Source organism: Salmo trutta, chromosome 16 (assembly GCF_901001165.1).
Source record: "Salmo trutta chromosome 16, fSalTru1.1, whole genome shotgun sequence".
NCBI lineage: Eukaryota > Metazoa > Chordata > Actinopteri > Salmoniformes > Salmonidae > Salmo > Salmo trutta.
In genome coordinates this window covers 17485689-17501842 of record NC_042972.1, presented here as the reverse complement: position 1 = coordinate 17501842, position 16154 = coordinate 17485689, and the positions used below count along the sequence as shown (strand labels likewise).

The window sequence follows — 16154 nt, the reverse complement described above, 5'->3', positions numbered from 1 at the left end:
TGGTCTTGTGATGCTGCTGGAAATGTGATGGTTTAACAATGTGAGAAGAATATATCCAAGCCAGCACATCATGATCTGGGGAGGCACAATGGTGTAAAAAGGTGACTAGTGTGAGAATGAATGTGAGTCGGAAAATGTAACAATTCTTACATATCCCTTCCCCATCTGGTCTCTCAACGAGTAGTACTTTTGAATGAGTGCCGTGCACACATCCATGTATTGCTGGGTAGTGTGATACCTAAAGCAAAAGAGAAACATACAAAATTACTAACAATTCTGTTTGTAACACAAATTACATTGATTGATGGCATTGATTATCATCAAGTAAAAGTTGAGTATGTGCTATGCTATCAGTTGCATTGATTATGACAAGACAGTATGGAGAGAGATGGAGGACAGAGACAGAACACATAATAATCACTGTAAATACATTCATTGAGCATTCAGTTACAATTGGAAAATAAAGAAATAACACATTATAATCACACTGCAAATACATCCAAAGACTTTATATAGAGGCTAACCTGTTTGTAGATCCACAGCTTTAAAAATTGTCTTGCTTTGGTCTGAAATACTGAGGACAGAACAGGCTGCCCCAATACATAAATTAGACAAATTCAACATGAGTAGTTGATATAAAATGTAACATTATCACGGCTGTCGTATGAAAGAGACCAAGGCGCAGCGTGCGTATCGTTCCACATCTTTATTTCTATGTGAAACTATGCAAAACAGACAAACTATAAACAAAAACAACAAACTGTGACAAAGTGGTGCTACATGCATAAACTCAAAATAATCTCCCACAAACACTAGTGGGAAAAACAACAACTTAAATATGATCCCCAATTAGAGACAACGATGACCAGCTGCCTCTAATTGGGAATCATATGAAAACCCCAACCTAGAAAAAGAACCTAGAACACAACATAGAAAATTTAAACTAGACAAAAACCCCAACATAGAAAAAAGAACCAAACATAGAAATAAATAAACTAGACAAAACCCCCCAGTCACGCCCTGACCTACTCTACCATAGAAAAATACAAGCTCTCTATGGTCAGGACGTGACAAACATCTATAAAAAAAATGTTTTTTGTCAAGTTTAACAACCTAGATTGAGTCATCTCTCTTTCTATCTGTCCCACTGGGCACATACAGTACATCAATTCAACATCTATTCCACATTGGTTCAACGTAATTTAATTGAAATTCCGTGAAAACAATGTTGATTCAACCAGAGTGTGTGGGCTGAGTGTGTGTATTGTGTGTGTGTGTCATACCTGTTTGTGGAGGCTCAGTTTCTCACAGCACCCACACTCTCTACAACTTAACTGGACAGGCGCATGATAAGACAGGGACTAGTCTTAAAGAGAGGTGGCTGGAAGGAGATGGCGAGAGACTGTATCATGGGTTTAAATGAGGACATACTGTACATTTCTCAATATTGAATATAGCTAGGAAAAGGTACAGTAACTTTAACTAGCTAGCGTTAGCTAAATCATAGCAACAATTATACAACAATTATCAGCTAACATTACAGGCTATGTAACTTGGCTAGCAGATGAAAAACGAAGACTACATTACATGATTTATATAAATAAACTCAGCAACAACAAAAAAGTCCCTTTTTCAGGACTATGTCTTTCAAAGATAATTAGTAAAAATCCAAATAACTTCACAGATCTTCATTGTAAAGGGTTTAAACACCGTTTCCCATGCTTGTTCAATGAAACATAAACAATTCATGAACATGCACATGTGGAACAGTCGTTAAGACACTAACAGCTTACAAACGGTAGGCAATTAAGGTCAGTTATGAAAACTTAGGACACTAAAGAGGCCTTTCTACTGACTCTGAAAAACACCAAAAGAAAGATGCCCAGGGTCCCTGCTCATCTGCGTGAACGTTCCTTAGGCATGCTGCAGGAGGCATGAGGACTGCAGATGTGGCCAGGGCAATAAATTGCAATGTCCGTACTGTGAGACGCCTAAGACAGTGCCATAGGGAGACAGGACGCACAGCTGATCGTCCTCGCAGTGGCAGACCATGTGTAACAACACCTGCACAGGATCGGTACATCCGAACATCACACCTGCGGGACAGGTACAGGATGGCAACAACAACTGCCTGAGTTACACCAGGAACGCACAATCCCTCCATCAGTGCTCAGACTGTCCGCAATAGGCTGAGAGGCTGGACTGAGGGCTTGTAGGCCTGTTGTAAGGCAGGTCCTCACCAGACATCACCGGCAACAACGTCGCCTATGGGCACAAACCCACCGTCGCTGGACCAGACAGAACTGGCAACAAGTGCTCTCCACTGACGAGTCGTGGTTTTGTCTCACCAGGGCTGATGGTCGGATTCGCGTTTATCGTCGAAAGAATGAGCGTTACACCGAGGCCTGTACTCTGGAGCGGGATCGATTTGGAGGTGGAGGGTCCATCATGGTCTGGGGCGGTATGTCACAGCATCATCGGACTGAGCTTGTTGTCATTGCAGGCAACCTCAACGCTGTGCGTTACAGGGAAGGCATCCTCCCCCCTCATGTGGTACCCTTCCTGCAGGCTCATCCTGACATGACCCTCCAGCATGACAATGCCACCAGCCATACTGCTCATTCTGTGCATGAATTCCCGCAAGACAGGAATGTCAGTTTTCTGCCATGGCCATCTCAATCCCATTGAGAACGTCTGGAACCTGTAGGATCGGAGGGTGAGGGCTAGGGCCATTCCCCCCAGAAATGTCTGGGAACTTGCAGGTGCCTTGGTGGAAGAGCACTCACAGCAAGAACTGGCAAATCTGGTGCAGTCCATGAGGAGGAGATGCAGTACTTAATGCAGCTGGTGGCCACACCAGATACTGACTGTTACTTTTGATTTTGACCCCCCCCCCCTTTGTTCAGGGACACATTATTCCATTTCTGTTAGTCACATGTCTGTGGAACTTGTTCAGTTTATGTCTCAGTTGTTGAATCTTGTTACGTTCATATAAATATTTACACGTTAAGTTTTCTGAAAATAAATGCAGTTGACAGTGAGAGGACGTTTATTTTTGCTGAGTTTATACATCAACAACCAATTAGTAGACAATTAGTAGGCAATGCCTACTCACAATTGGTCAAAACCATAATGTACATAATTGGAAACACTGATCTTTCCTCTATCTTTTTATTACAAAACATAGAAAGACACCATTTTCACATACAGTATGATGATGTTGGTGTGGTGCTGGAGATGATGAATATGAAGTTGAAAAATGGTGCAGTTTCCCTTTAAAGGTTCCTTTTTTAACCTTATATTATCCTCTCTGGGGTGTGGGACGCTACCACCCGCGGGACACACTATTCAACAGTCACTGAAATAGCAGGGCGGCAAATTCAAAACAACAAAAATCTCATAATTAAAATGTCTCAAACATACACTTCTCGTTAATCCAACCACATTGTCCGATTTCAAAAAGTCTTTACGGCGAAAGAATAACATTAGATTATGTTAGGACAGCGCCAAGACAAGAAAAACCACAGCCATTTTTCAAGCAAGGAGAGGCGTCAAAAAACCAGAAATACAGCTAAAATTAATCACTAACCTTTGACGATCTTCATCAGATGACCATCCCAGGACTCAATGTTACACAATACATGTATGTTTTGTTCGATAAAGTTCATATTTATATCCAAAAAACCCATTTTATATTGGCGCGTGATGTTCAGAAAATGTTTTGCCTCCAAAACTGACGGTGAATGAGCACATCAATTTACAAAAATACTCATCATAAATGTTGATAAAATTTACAACAGTTATTGAAAGAATTATAGAGACACTTCTCCTTAATGCAACCGCTGTCAGATTTCAAAATAGCTTTATGGCGAAAGCACATTGTTCAATATTCTAAGTACAGAGCTCAGCCATCAAAGCAAGCTATACAGTTACCCGCCAAGTTCTGGAGTCAACAAAACTCATAAATAGTGTTATAAATCTTCACTTACCTTTGCTGATCTTCGTCGGAATGCACTCCCACTTCCACAATAAATGTTTGTTTGGTTCGATAAACTCCATATTTATGTCCAAATACCTCCGTTTTGTTCACGCGTTCAGATCACTATTCCAAAGGCACAATGCGCGAGCGCAAAACCATAGACGAAAAATCTAAAAGTTCCATTACCGTTCGTAGAAACATGTCGAACGATGTTTACAATCAATACTTAGGGTCTTTTTATCAGAAATATTCAATCATATTCCAACCGGACAATAGCGTATTCATTACAGAGGAAAAAGAAGGAACGTGCGCCTGCGTAGTAAGCAACTCATTTGCCTCAGGCAGTCCACTTGTTGAGTCAGCTCTTATTCTCTCCCCAGTAACAGTAGAAGCACGAAACAAGGATCTAAAGACTGTTGACATCTAGTGGAAGCCTTAGGAAGTGCAAAATTAACCCTAAGTCACTGTATACTGTATAGGCATTCACTTGAAAAACTACAAACCTTGGATTTTTCTCAGGTTTCTGCCTGCCATATGAGTTCTGGTACAGACATCATTCAAACAGTTTTAGAAACTCAATCCAAATCTGCTAATAATATGCATATCCTACCTTCTGAGCCTGAGTAGCAGGCAGTTTACTACGGGCACGCCTTTCATCCAGACGTCAAAATACTGCCCCGTACCCTAGAGAAGTTATCCTAAAGGATCTTCAAGGAACCTTTTCTTTTTAGAGTGTACAGTTAGGCCCTAAAATGTAGGCTTATACACTAATGCCAGATAGCCTAAAATAATGAAAGCAAAACCTCAATGTAGCCTAGATATAAATTGCAAAATAATTATACATTTATGGATTTTCACTACCGCACGCTGAAATCTACAACCACTGTGATGTATAGCAACGCCCACCGGAGAAAATGGCATAAAAAGAGTGTCCTAAGTGTCCTTTTTCATTATAACGTTGGGGGAAAGACGTTCCTAGCGAGTGAGGAACATGTTTGCTGCAAAAGCGGTGCGTGAGTAAAATCCCTGGGGAAGCCAAGCCAGGAAAAAAAGCTATATTACAACTTATGTGTTGTGATAATTGCATTGTTTGCTGTAAGGAAGACAGGTGCAGAAGGTGAGTATGTAATGATAAAAAGGCAGCTAAACAAAATAGGAGACGAATACTGAACGTGAACACAAACCAATACTGCCTGATGACTAATGCTACTGGGGGCTAAATAAAGGTGATGAAGTCCAGGTGTGCGTAATGATGTGGAGCAGGTGTGCGTAATAATGGTTTCCAGGGCCAGTGGTTAGTAGACCAGTGGTTTATTGACCAGCGACGAGCGCTGGAGAGAGGGAGCTGGAACAGGTGTGACATTTGCTTTATAACCTGTTAGTTCATATGCCTTTACACCGTGATATATAGGCCTAAGGCCGAGAAAACAAGAAGACAGTGGCAAAATAAATTCAACCACACCTTTGTTTCATCACAAAACCAGAGAGCACATCTGTAACCAAATATGTGCAAATATTTGGAGAAATAAGCTTTTTGTGCATATGGAAAATGTTTCTGAACATTTAGATTTGATTGGAAGCAGTCATTTTACTCATCGTTTGCCTTCAGTTCATCTCGCCAAACTATTTTTTTGGGCATGCATGGTGGGGTTCCAACTTCCCTTTCGTCATTGTATGCCAACAATATTAAACCAAAGATTAGGGATATATATATTGAAATTTCCCTTGGATTGACTTTTGAGTGTTTTCGATTGAAGGCCAACAATAGTTGTACATTACAAACCACGTTTCCATCCAGTTTTTATGCGAGTAAAGTCATAACGTATAACACATACAAACCTGGACAGCTGTAACGGAATTTCATAAATGCCACAGATAATTTATTTCGACATGGTGGGTTATTTTTGTCAGTAAAATATATTACAACGAATTATTTATATAATAACCATCATATTAAAGTAAACTTGGAGTCACGCGATGATATGTGTGGTCGTCCCACTACGACTCGGAAAACCATGCAGTTTATTAGGCTACAGATTAAATCAATTCTGTTGAACTTCACTGGGTGGTGAAAGTGCATGGTGATCTTGATGCTCCATTCCAATACATTTCGAGGGTCTTATTCTGGTGACATGATGATCGATGCTTGACTGCAGTTCGACAAATAAAAATATTATCGCTTTTATTCATAATAATCTCATCATGTAGACTAGCCTACCCACACTGTATATGCTAACTGTTGGCTAGAGCGCATGTGCCAGGAGGAGGCACATTTGCTATTTAACGCAAATTTGTGTGACAAAACTATCGCTAGATTTGAAAATGCGATGGAAACACATTGAACTTTAGATGTTTGTTCAGTAAGCCTATATGAAAACTTAAGCGTTAAAGTACATGTTGTGTGCACTACCTTGACAGGCACTGATTTTTATCCACAATAAATCAGTTGTGGAAACACCACTGGTGGGAAAGAAGTTTGTTCAGACCCATTATAAACACAATATTACCAAAGAAAGAGACTCAAGTTCATATCAATGACTTTGAAGGTTAGTCTTTTTGCCAACAAGAGGAAAACAAGGTTGACATTAGCAACAATGCACATATAACAAAAAGTTGTCAAAATATTTTACAGAATTTAAGCAGACACATTTACACTTAATAGCACAAAAGCTTTCTGAATCACAAAGAAAACTAAACATTTATTAAAAAACATATACAAAAACTATTATAGCACTTAAAATGCTTTGTTAATTTATTAAATATAATATGCATGTAAACATTTTTTTTTTAAGTCAGTCAAACTGTAGTCATTCACTTTATGTCGAGGCTTTAGTACTGTAAAATAAACAAAAATAATTGCATTCCGAAGTAGGTACTTAGTTATTATTGGTACTTAAGCTCTCTGAACAAGCATATGAACACAACATGGTACAATTTCAACAATTTTACTGAGTTACAGTTCATATAAGGAAATCATTCAATTGAAATAAATTTGTCCCTAATCGATGGATTTCACGACTGGGCAGGGGTGCAGCCACGGGTGGGCAGGGGTGCAGCCACGGGTGGGCATCGGCCCACACACTTGAGGAACCAGGTCCCACCAAATCAGAATGAGTTTTCCCCACACAAGGGCTTTATTACAAAAATAAATACTCCACAGTTTCATCAGTTGTCTAGGTGGCTGGTCTCAGACAATCCCGCAGGTGAAGAAGCCGGATGTGGAGGTCCTGGCCTGGCGTGGTTACATGTGGTCTGCAGTTGTGAGGCCAGTTAGAAGTACTACCAAATTCTTTAAAATAAAGTATAGTAAAGAAATTAACATTACATTATTTGGCAAAAGCTCTGGTGAACATTCCTGCAGTCAGCATGCCAATTGTACACTCCCTCAAAACTTGAGACATTGTGTTGTGACAAAACTTCACATTTTAGTGGCCTTTTGTCACCAGCACAAGGTGCACCTGTGTAATGATCATGCTGTTTAATCAGCTTCTTGATGTCAGATGGATGGATTATCTTGGCAAAGGAGAAATGCTCACTAACAGACGTAACCAAATATGTGCACAAAAATTGGAGAAAGCTTTTTGTGCATATGGAAAACTTATGGGATCTTTTATTTCACCTCATGAAACATGGGACCAACACGTTTATATTTTTGTTCAGTATAATATAATTTTGAAATTAGGGATAAGTATCAGAATTAACAAATAATAACAATACCAATTCTTACACAATAAAACTACATTGAGATTCATAGGATTCTAAAATGTTTTATTCCATCTGGATTTGCATTATGGAGAGATAGAAGGTATTGGATTTAACGATTAACAATATTGTTTATAATACCGATTCTTACACAATCTATATTGTTGGCTCATAAGAGCATCTTTATTTAAATGTTGACATCTTACCTTAACATCTCACCCAAGCATTGATATGAGCATAACAACTCCCATGAACTGGGTAAACAGGAGGACGGGGGTGAGGAACGACCACACAGGCCACAGTGCTATATTAAAACTGGGTAGAAGAAAAAACAAATGTGCTTGAGACCAAGATCATTGTGATTACCATTGGAGAGATTGTAAAATAGGCTTACAACTTACTAACCGAAAGCATTGTAATTAGCTAGAAATTAACTCTAAAACCCTTATCAGTAGGGTTTTCAGCGGTTAGCTTCACCCAGTTGGCTGCGTGTGAGCTACAATTCCAGCGCTGTGTTTTAACGTTTAGAAGCGTCAATAATCATTGTTTGCATATGCCCCTTTATCTTTCATATCAACGAGAAAGAATCTTCCAAATAAAAAAATATACACTTTCTGTAGCAGCTTTACACAGATCCACAAGCTGTGCGTGCCTCCAGTTGACGAACTACACTTCCTCCAGTTACGCTCACACACAGGTGTTCGGAGCACCCTAGATAGGCGGCTGCCTGTGCTAATTAACTATGTCTTCTGTTTGTCTTCCGTAAACAAGCGCTGTAACCTGGAGATATTGCCATGTGGGAACACTATCCCTCAACCTATTAAAAAGGTGTGTAACGTAACCTTTTGTTTTTTGAAAATGATTCATCACTGACATGAAAGTTACGTTCCTTATGTTTCCAAAACCGTACCGCAAGCAATGTGTTTTAATGTTCAGAACGAGCGCCGGGGGTCTTAACAAAACTCCACCGGCCAGAAGATACTATTGTCAATAGGCGCTAAAGGTACAGTGCTTTCAGAAAGTATTCATACCCCTTGACTTATTTTCAATGGTGTGTTGAGGACATAAAATAACAAGTACATTACATTAGAAAACCAAACATCACATGCATCATAAACAAATTATTAAAGTCAATCAAAACAATTGCACACCTCGGTGAACTCATTTCTCAACAGGGTTTTAAACTGCCCTTGTAATTCCAAAAATGTGGAGTGTTTAAACTAAAACCAGATTTACCTAGTTCAGTGGAGACTAGAGAAAGAGTTAACCAACCCTGTGAACGAGTTTGGTATTTCATGTTCTTACAATTTAACAATGGAGTTAGGTAAGTCAGAAGCTTAGAGCATTGTAAACAAAAAGGCAGCAATGAAGTGATCTACGGGATTTTAAAAGAGGACTGGCCAACCTATTGATATGGGATGCAGTGATGCGTATTAAGACATCACTTGTGATAAAGCAAAGGCTGCTATGGTAGACTGCATCCAAAGGTTTAAGAGTAGTGGCTATTAAGAGTTATGTTACAGCCGGAATAAAAATATTTATTAAACAGATTTCTTTTCTCTCCCATCTACACACAAAACCCCAGATGTCTTATTTTACCAGGTGACAAAGTTTTTTTACTATAATGACAAAATTAAAACATGTTTATAGACATTTTTTGAAAATGAAATACAGAAATATCTAATTTACCTAAGTGTTCACACCCCTGAGTCAATCAATAAATGTTAATCACTTTTGGCAGCGATTACAGCTGTGAGTCTTTCTGGATAAGTCTCTAAGAGCTTTGCACACCTGGATTGTACAATATTTGCACATTATTATTTCAAAAAATTATTCAAGCTCTTAGAGACTTATCCAGAAAGACTAACTGCTGTAATCGCTGAAAAAATTGATTCTAACATTTATTGACAGCCATTTTCAAGTCTTGCATTAGATTTTCAAGCTGATTTAAGAAAGAAATGTAACCAGGCCACGAAGGAACATTCATTGTCGTTTTGGTAAGCAACTCCAGCGTATATTTGGCCTTGTGTTTTAGATAGTCCTGCTGGAAGGTGAATGTCTGCCAGTGTCTCTGGGAAACAGACTGAACCAGGTTTTCTAGGATTTGCCTGTGCTTAGCTCTATTCCGTTTCTTTTTATCCCCCCAAAAAAACTCCCTAGTCCTTGCAGATGAAAAGCATACCCATAACATGATGCAGCCACCACCATACTTGAAAATATGAAGAGTGGTACTCAGTGATGTGTTGTATTGGATTTGCCCCAAACCTAACGCTTTGTATTCAGAACATGAAGCTAATGTCTTTGCCACATTTTTGACAGATTTACTTTAGTGGCTTATTGCTAACAGGATGCATGTTTTGGAATATTTTATTCTGTACAGGCTTCCATCTTTTCACTCTGTCATTTAAGATAGATCGTGAAGCAACTACAATGTTGTTGATCCATCCTCAGTTCTCTCCTATCACAGCCATTAAACTAACTGTTTTAAAATCCCCATTGGCCTCATTGTGAAATCCCTGATACATTCCTCTCTGGCAACTGATTTAGGAAGGATGCCTGTATCTTTACAGTGACTGGGTGTATTGCCATCCAAAGTGTAATTAATAACTTCACTATGCTCAAAGAGATATTCAATGTCTGCTTTATTATTATTTTTACCCATCTACCAATAGGTGCCCTTCTTAGCGAGGCATTGGAAAACCTCCCTGATCTTTGTGGTTGAATATGTGTTTGAAATTCACTTCTCGACTGAGGGATCTTACAGATAATTGTATGTGTGGAATAAATAGACAAGGTAGTCATTCAAAAATCATGTTAACTTATTCAATTTTTCCTGAATTTATTTAGGCTTGCCATAACAAAGGGGTTGAATACTTATTACTAAAGACATTTCAGCTTTCCATTTTGTATTAATTTGTAAAAATGTCAAAAAAATTATTCCACTTTAACTATATAGGGTATTGTGTCTAGACCAGTGACACACAATCTCAATTTAATAAATTTTCAATTTAGGCTGTAACAACATGAGGAAAGGTCAAGGGGCGTGAATACTTTCTGAAGGCACTGTAGTTAGCGTCTATGAATGGGTTAGCATGTATCCATGTATTACCTGCATGACGCTGCGAGGAAGGCTGCTGTGGTGATAGGGGGAATAGCAGGGTACTCATGATCATAGTGCTGTATTCCCTTAAACCACTCCAGGTATACGATGCAAAACATGGCCAAAGCTAGGCATATTCCCAGCAGTATCACACCAACATTGAACCACCAGCTGGAAAACAATACAAAACAAAGCACATAAGCAGCAAATACATGACAGGAACTTGTGGTTTGGTTCTTTCATGAAATGCCATCATAAATACTTTTCTGTAAGCAGATAATAGATAATCCTGCATGAATAAAAGCCTGCCTAACCAAAAAGGAACAAATACGCACAATATTTGGTACTTTTCCAATTACAGTGACCAATCTACCCTTTAGTAACCTAAGACCAAACAGAATGTAGGTTATTTTCTGGCCAGTGGAATTCACTTCAATAGGAGCGATTCAAGACTACAATCTAGAGATAAAATTATCCTTTCTGGATCCAGGCTGACGACCCCTTTTGATTACTAAATCACAGATGACCTACTGCAAAGACCTACACACACACGTCCCCTTTTATCTTCAATTTAGCTGGATTAGTTTGAGTACAAAAAGGTTTTTTCATCACTACAAAACCTTCTAATATCGCCATTCTCCGTGATGACGCGGAGGAAGTCGAAATAGTAAGTCAATCCGACAGAAGCCACAATCCAGAAGACGGAATGGCGGTTGATCCGAGGAAGTGGTTTGGCATCTTTCTCTTCTTGACCTGCAAGTTTGAGACAAAATGCCATGGTCATTGGGAATGCAGTAGGCCTGGTCCTACATCATCACTTGTTCACAATGAGTAGATGTTTCATTTCAAAAGAAACACAAAAGGCCTAGAGACAGTGTGTGATTATTTGCTCCCACACAGTTGAATGTTTTGGGATTTGTTGAAGGGTGCTACACAATCTAGCTAGGCCTATGTATGACGATAGCCTAGGCTACAGCCTACTATTCAGCATCACTGAGTTAAATACTGAATATTGTCTTCCTGCCAAAGACCTGGTCACCACTAATGCAACAAGGCAAAAGTGTACAAAGAGGCTATGAAACCTGATAGAATTTACACCAGAATATGAGAACAGAAGGTGCCCAATCCGCCACACCTTTTAAGGTTCAATACATTTCAGGATTAAACTGCCCCTCATGCTATAAGCGTACTTTTTGAAAAGCCTATTTATTAATCTCTAATTTACAAACATTTACTCTACTCTTTAAAAAGGTAATTTAATAGTATAAAAAAGGAGGAAATATTTCACAATAATTTAGCAAAAAATATTGTCAGCGTAAAAGAATAGCCTGGACTGGATCATCCAGCCAGCCAATGATGGGTCTGCTGTATCTTTTAGGGGGGCACTCCGACGAGTTAAGCGCACATACAGTAAATGGAACATAATTCCCTTTTTATGCCCTTTTCTCTCTACGCTTATTCTGACCTTGAACTTAAGAATGAGAATAGCATGCTATGGGCCTCCCGAGTGGCGCAGCTGTCTAAGGCACTTCATCGCAGTGCTAGAAGCATCACTACAGATCAGGGTTTGATCCCATCTGTCACAGCCGGCCGCGACACCCATGAGGTGGCACACAATTGGCCCAGCATCGTCCTGGTTAGGGGAGGGTTTATCCTTGACCGTTTGCGTTCTAGCGACTCCTTGTGGCGGCCGGGCGCATGCATGCTAACTTTGGTCGCAAGGGTATGGTGTTTCCTCCGACACATTGGTCCGGCTGGCTTCCGGGTTAAGCAAGCAGTGTGTCAAGAAGCAGTGCGGCTTGGCGGGGTCGTGTTCTCGGAGGATGCATGGCTCTCGACCTTCGCTTCTTCCGAGTCCTTACGGGAGTTGCAGCGATGGGACAAGACTGAACCTACCAATTGGATATCACAAAATTGGGGAGAAAAAGGGGTCAAAAGTAATACAAAAAAATTATTTATAATAATGATAATATATATTTTTTAAGAATAGCATGCTATTCGTTTGGGGTGGAGATCAAAGAAATGAATGTGTAGTGGAGGTATGTCTACAGACACGCCATATTCTGACATTGACCTAATTCCCTCATAATTCCACTACCTTTATATGCGATGAAAAAGGTTGAGCTTGTCGTTGGAACATCTCCTTAATTTTTTTATGATGGAAATAATACCATTCTCTATGCACTGTAATTTACAAATTGATAAGACCTACTGTACCACTATTGATAAGTGCTTGGTAAATCAGTAAGCCGTTTGGCTAAGGGGACTGTAAATATAAATGACAATTGTTTTACATCTACCCCTGGAGACATGTGAAACCAGTCATATGGTAGCAAAATGAAGCATACCAACACATCACCTTTTCCACAGTGAAGTTTATGAAATGCTGGCTTTATAATTTGCAGGGATGACATTTGGAGACCCAAGCTATAGTTATTTTTTTTCTCCACCTTTATTTAACCAGGTAGGCCAGTTGAGAACAAGTTCTCATTTACAACTGCGACCTGGCCAAAATTAAGCAAAGAAGTGCGGCACAAACAACAGAGTTACACATTGGGTAAGGCAATAAATAAGCCATAGTGGCGAAATAATTACAATTTAGCAATTAAGCACTGGAGTGATAGATGTGCAGAAGATGAAAGTGCAAGTAGAGATACTGGGGTGCAAAGGAGCAAAAAAATAAATAACAATATGGGGATGAGGTAGTTGCGTGGGCTATTTACAGATGACTGTGTACAGGTGCAATGATCGGTAAGCTGCTCTGACAGCTGATGCTTAAAGTTAGTGCGGGAGATAACGAGAAGTAGGCTTATTTTCATTTTTTGTGTATCTATGAGACAGAAGGAGTGTGCTCTGGGCCTCAAGAAAATATATCAGATTGGAATGTGTCGTGTGTGAATCTTCAAAGCAGGGCGCCTATCAAGGGTGTTTTCTCTGGGGTGGCACTAGAAGTAAAAGCAAAGGATATACATGAAGAATTGCATCAAGTGTTTGATGCACACCGACTGACCCGCATGGTCCATTCTATGGTTTTTTGATGAAGAGTCTCTCCCTTTTCACATGCATTTGGGCTTTATGAGATACCCTGTGAGAGCCTTCGTGCCCAAACCCATGCAGTGTTACAAATGCCAAATATTTGGTAATGTGTCAACTGTATGTAGACAGGAGAGGTATCGCGTGCCAGCTGAGCCTAAATGCTGCAATTGTGGTCGTGGAACATGTTAGGGTGAAGGAGACTGAGGTGGTAAGTATAAGGGCTTTCCCGCATGTCTCTTATGCGGAGGTGGCGAGAAGAATGGAAGAAAGGAGTGAAGTTGAAGAACTAATGGTAGTAGGAGTAGAGACATTAGATAATATTCCTTGTCAACAGAGGGATCCTGACATGTTGCATGTTAAGGTGGACTTTTATTGCATTGGTTATCAACTACACAGCGCAAACAATGAGGAAATCGGAAATAGGCATCATTGTGAGTACGGCTAAGTTTAGGGAACTCAGCGATTTTACAGCAGAGGCATTTACAAGTAATCCTGTTGATGAATGTGCCATCCTCACAGGCACGTGAGCCTGTTTAGGGATGTGATGTGAACTGATTGAAGGGGTGCGATGGATTTTGATGAATTTTTTTGTATATTGTCGGGTCACCCCCCTCTTCCTGCAATGGAATATTTTTTGTTTCAATACCCCGTACAGTAGGGGGCGGCAATACACCAATAGGTGTAGTCTGACAAAATCTTAAAGAAGAAGGTAAGTCTGAATACCAACTACTGAGAAGTGCTTAGGAAAGATGTACATTTCCTAAGTCTGAAACATTCACTTAAGGCATATCAGTTTACGGAGACACTGGGTTAAGTCTCCAGTACAGAAGTATAGTCTGAAACTACCGTGTTGTTGCAGTGTTGACACAGCTTTTGAAGACAATCAACAATCATGAATCAGTGGCATGCTGCCCAGTTTAAACCCAAAAGTTAAGACAAGTGTTCTGTTGTCAAATCTGCCTACTGGACCTCCTGTTTGATGGCACAATGTTGGCTATATCAGCCCATACTTCATGTGCCAGCTGTATAATAAATGCAGGCAGAAATGTAGCTACCGTTACATTTGAGACAATCACTAACGTCAGCTGACGATAACTAGAGGATTTTCCTTACAGTTCTGTAGAGGCGTATTGCCTCAACTTTACCAAGTTAGCTAGTTAACTTTATATTAATAGCAATAAGAAATTGAATGATAAGCAACGACACAGACCAAATATGTTATTTACGTCTCATTCATTGATACGTTTACTATTTTTGAAATTCAGTTCTTTGTGCTAGCAACTGAGGGCAGCAAACGAATTTTCATAGCTCAAGTATACCGTTGACTTACTCTTTTCGTTGCTGTCACCTGCTGAAACGCCTTGCATGAGAAGTTCAGCGTCTTTCTTAAATCTATTTCGTAGATTTACGAATTGACTATCAGCAAGCATGTTTGATATCAGGGTGTTGGTCTTAGCTGACTGGCTAGCTTGCTGTGGTTTCCTGGTCCCTCGTCCACTGACTTCTTCTTATTATTCGGTGCTTAACGGCGGTTGGCATCTAATATAATGTTACATTATCGCCACCAACTGGACCGGATAATACAATCCATTACACTTTGTGATACAAAAATAGGAAAAACTAAATGAAAAATGACCCTGCTAACTATTAACCCTACACTCATTAAAAAAAGCACCACCACATTCCACTATTTTAACCCCATCTAAATCCTACACCAGGCGATGGGACACACCATTCAACACCCCCTGTAATGCAGCAGTAAAATCTCGTAACCCGAAGTACTACTCTGCTGCTGCCGCTGCAAAAACAAATATTTTCTGTGATTTGCATTCCATTCCTACGGTACAGTTGATAACCATGGCAATGAACGCTAAAAAGCCAACCTTACTGAATCACATTTAATTCGTAGGCCCTGTACTGTACTGGCAAAAAGTATACTACTCACCAGGAGCCTCTCAGGATCCCTCCCCCTTGACTCATATTCCTGTACTTTCTTCACTGCCTCAGCATGACACTTTCTGTACAACTCTAACCCTGGCAACCTAAATCTGCCTCTCTTGCACCGGATACTTCTGATCAGGGATGTCACTAGAGATTCATGGATGGGGGGCTAAGCCTCTTTTAGGGGGTCTGGGCATACTCCCCCAGATTTTTTTTTTAAAGCCCCCAAACGTCTTTGCATCATGTATTTTTTGAGTAACAACGGGTGTAAAATCTATCAAAATAAGGTTAGTTTTGGTCAAGGTTGGCTAAAAGTATACCTGTCTCATAGTTTGTGTTAGACACTGATCTAATATGACTTACTTAAATTCTATCCAAATAAAGAAATTAAAGTCC

General features: G+C 39.8%; 1 protein-coding gene across 1 annotated transcript; it reads right to left on the bottom strand.

Moving 5' to 3' along the window:
* Positions 1-6514: 6514 nt before the first annotated feature.
* On the bottom strand, positions 6515-15339 carry tmem128 (transmembrane protein 128). Its single transcript, XM_029693201.1, has 5 exons — positions 15148-15339; positions 11402-11534; positions 10791-10952; positions 7888-7996; positions 6515-7268 (listed from the first exon to the last, which is right to left on the bottom strand). The coding sequence occupies exons 1-4, from the start codon at positions 15245-15247 to the stop codon at positions 7897-7899; spliced, it is 495 nt and encodes a 164-aa protein (XP_029549061.1). The 5' UTR covers positions 15248-15339; the 3' UTR covers positions 6515-7268; positions 7888-7896.
* Positions 15340-16154: the final 815 nt, after the last annotated feature.

Bases quoted from the DNA above. Each gene is read 5' to 3' on its own strand.
- tmem128 (XM_029693201.1), bottom strand. From the start codon at position 15,247: ATGCTTGCTGATAGTCAATTCGTAAATCTACGAAATAGATTTAAGAAA. The intron at 10,953-11,401 runs GTTTTGTAGTGA...ATTGTTTTCCAG, and splicing joins GAGAATGGCGATATTAGAAG to CTGGTGGTTCAATGTTGGTG. The intron at 7,997-10,790 runs GTAATACATGGA...TCTTCTACCCAG, and splicing joins TTCCTCGCAGCGTCATGCAG to TTTTAATATAGCACTGTGGC.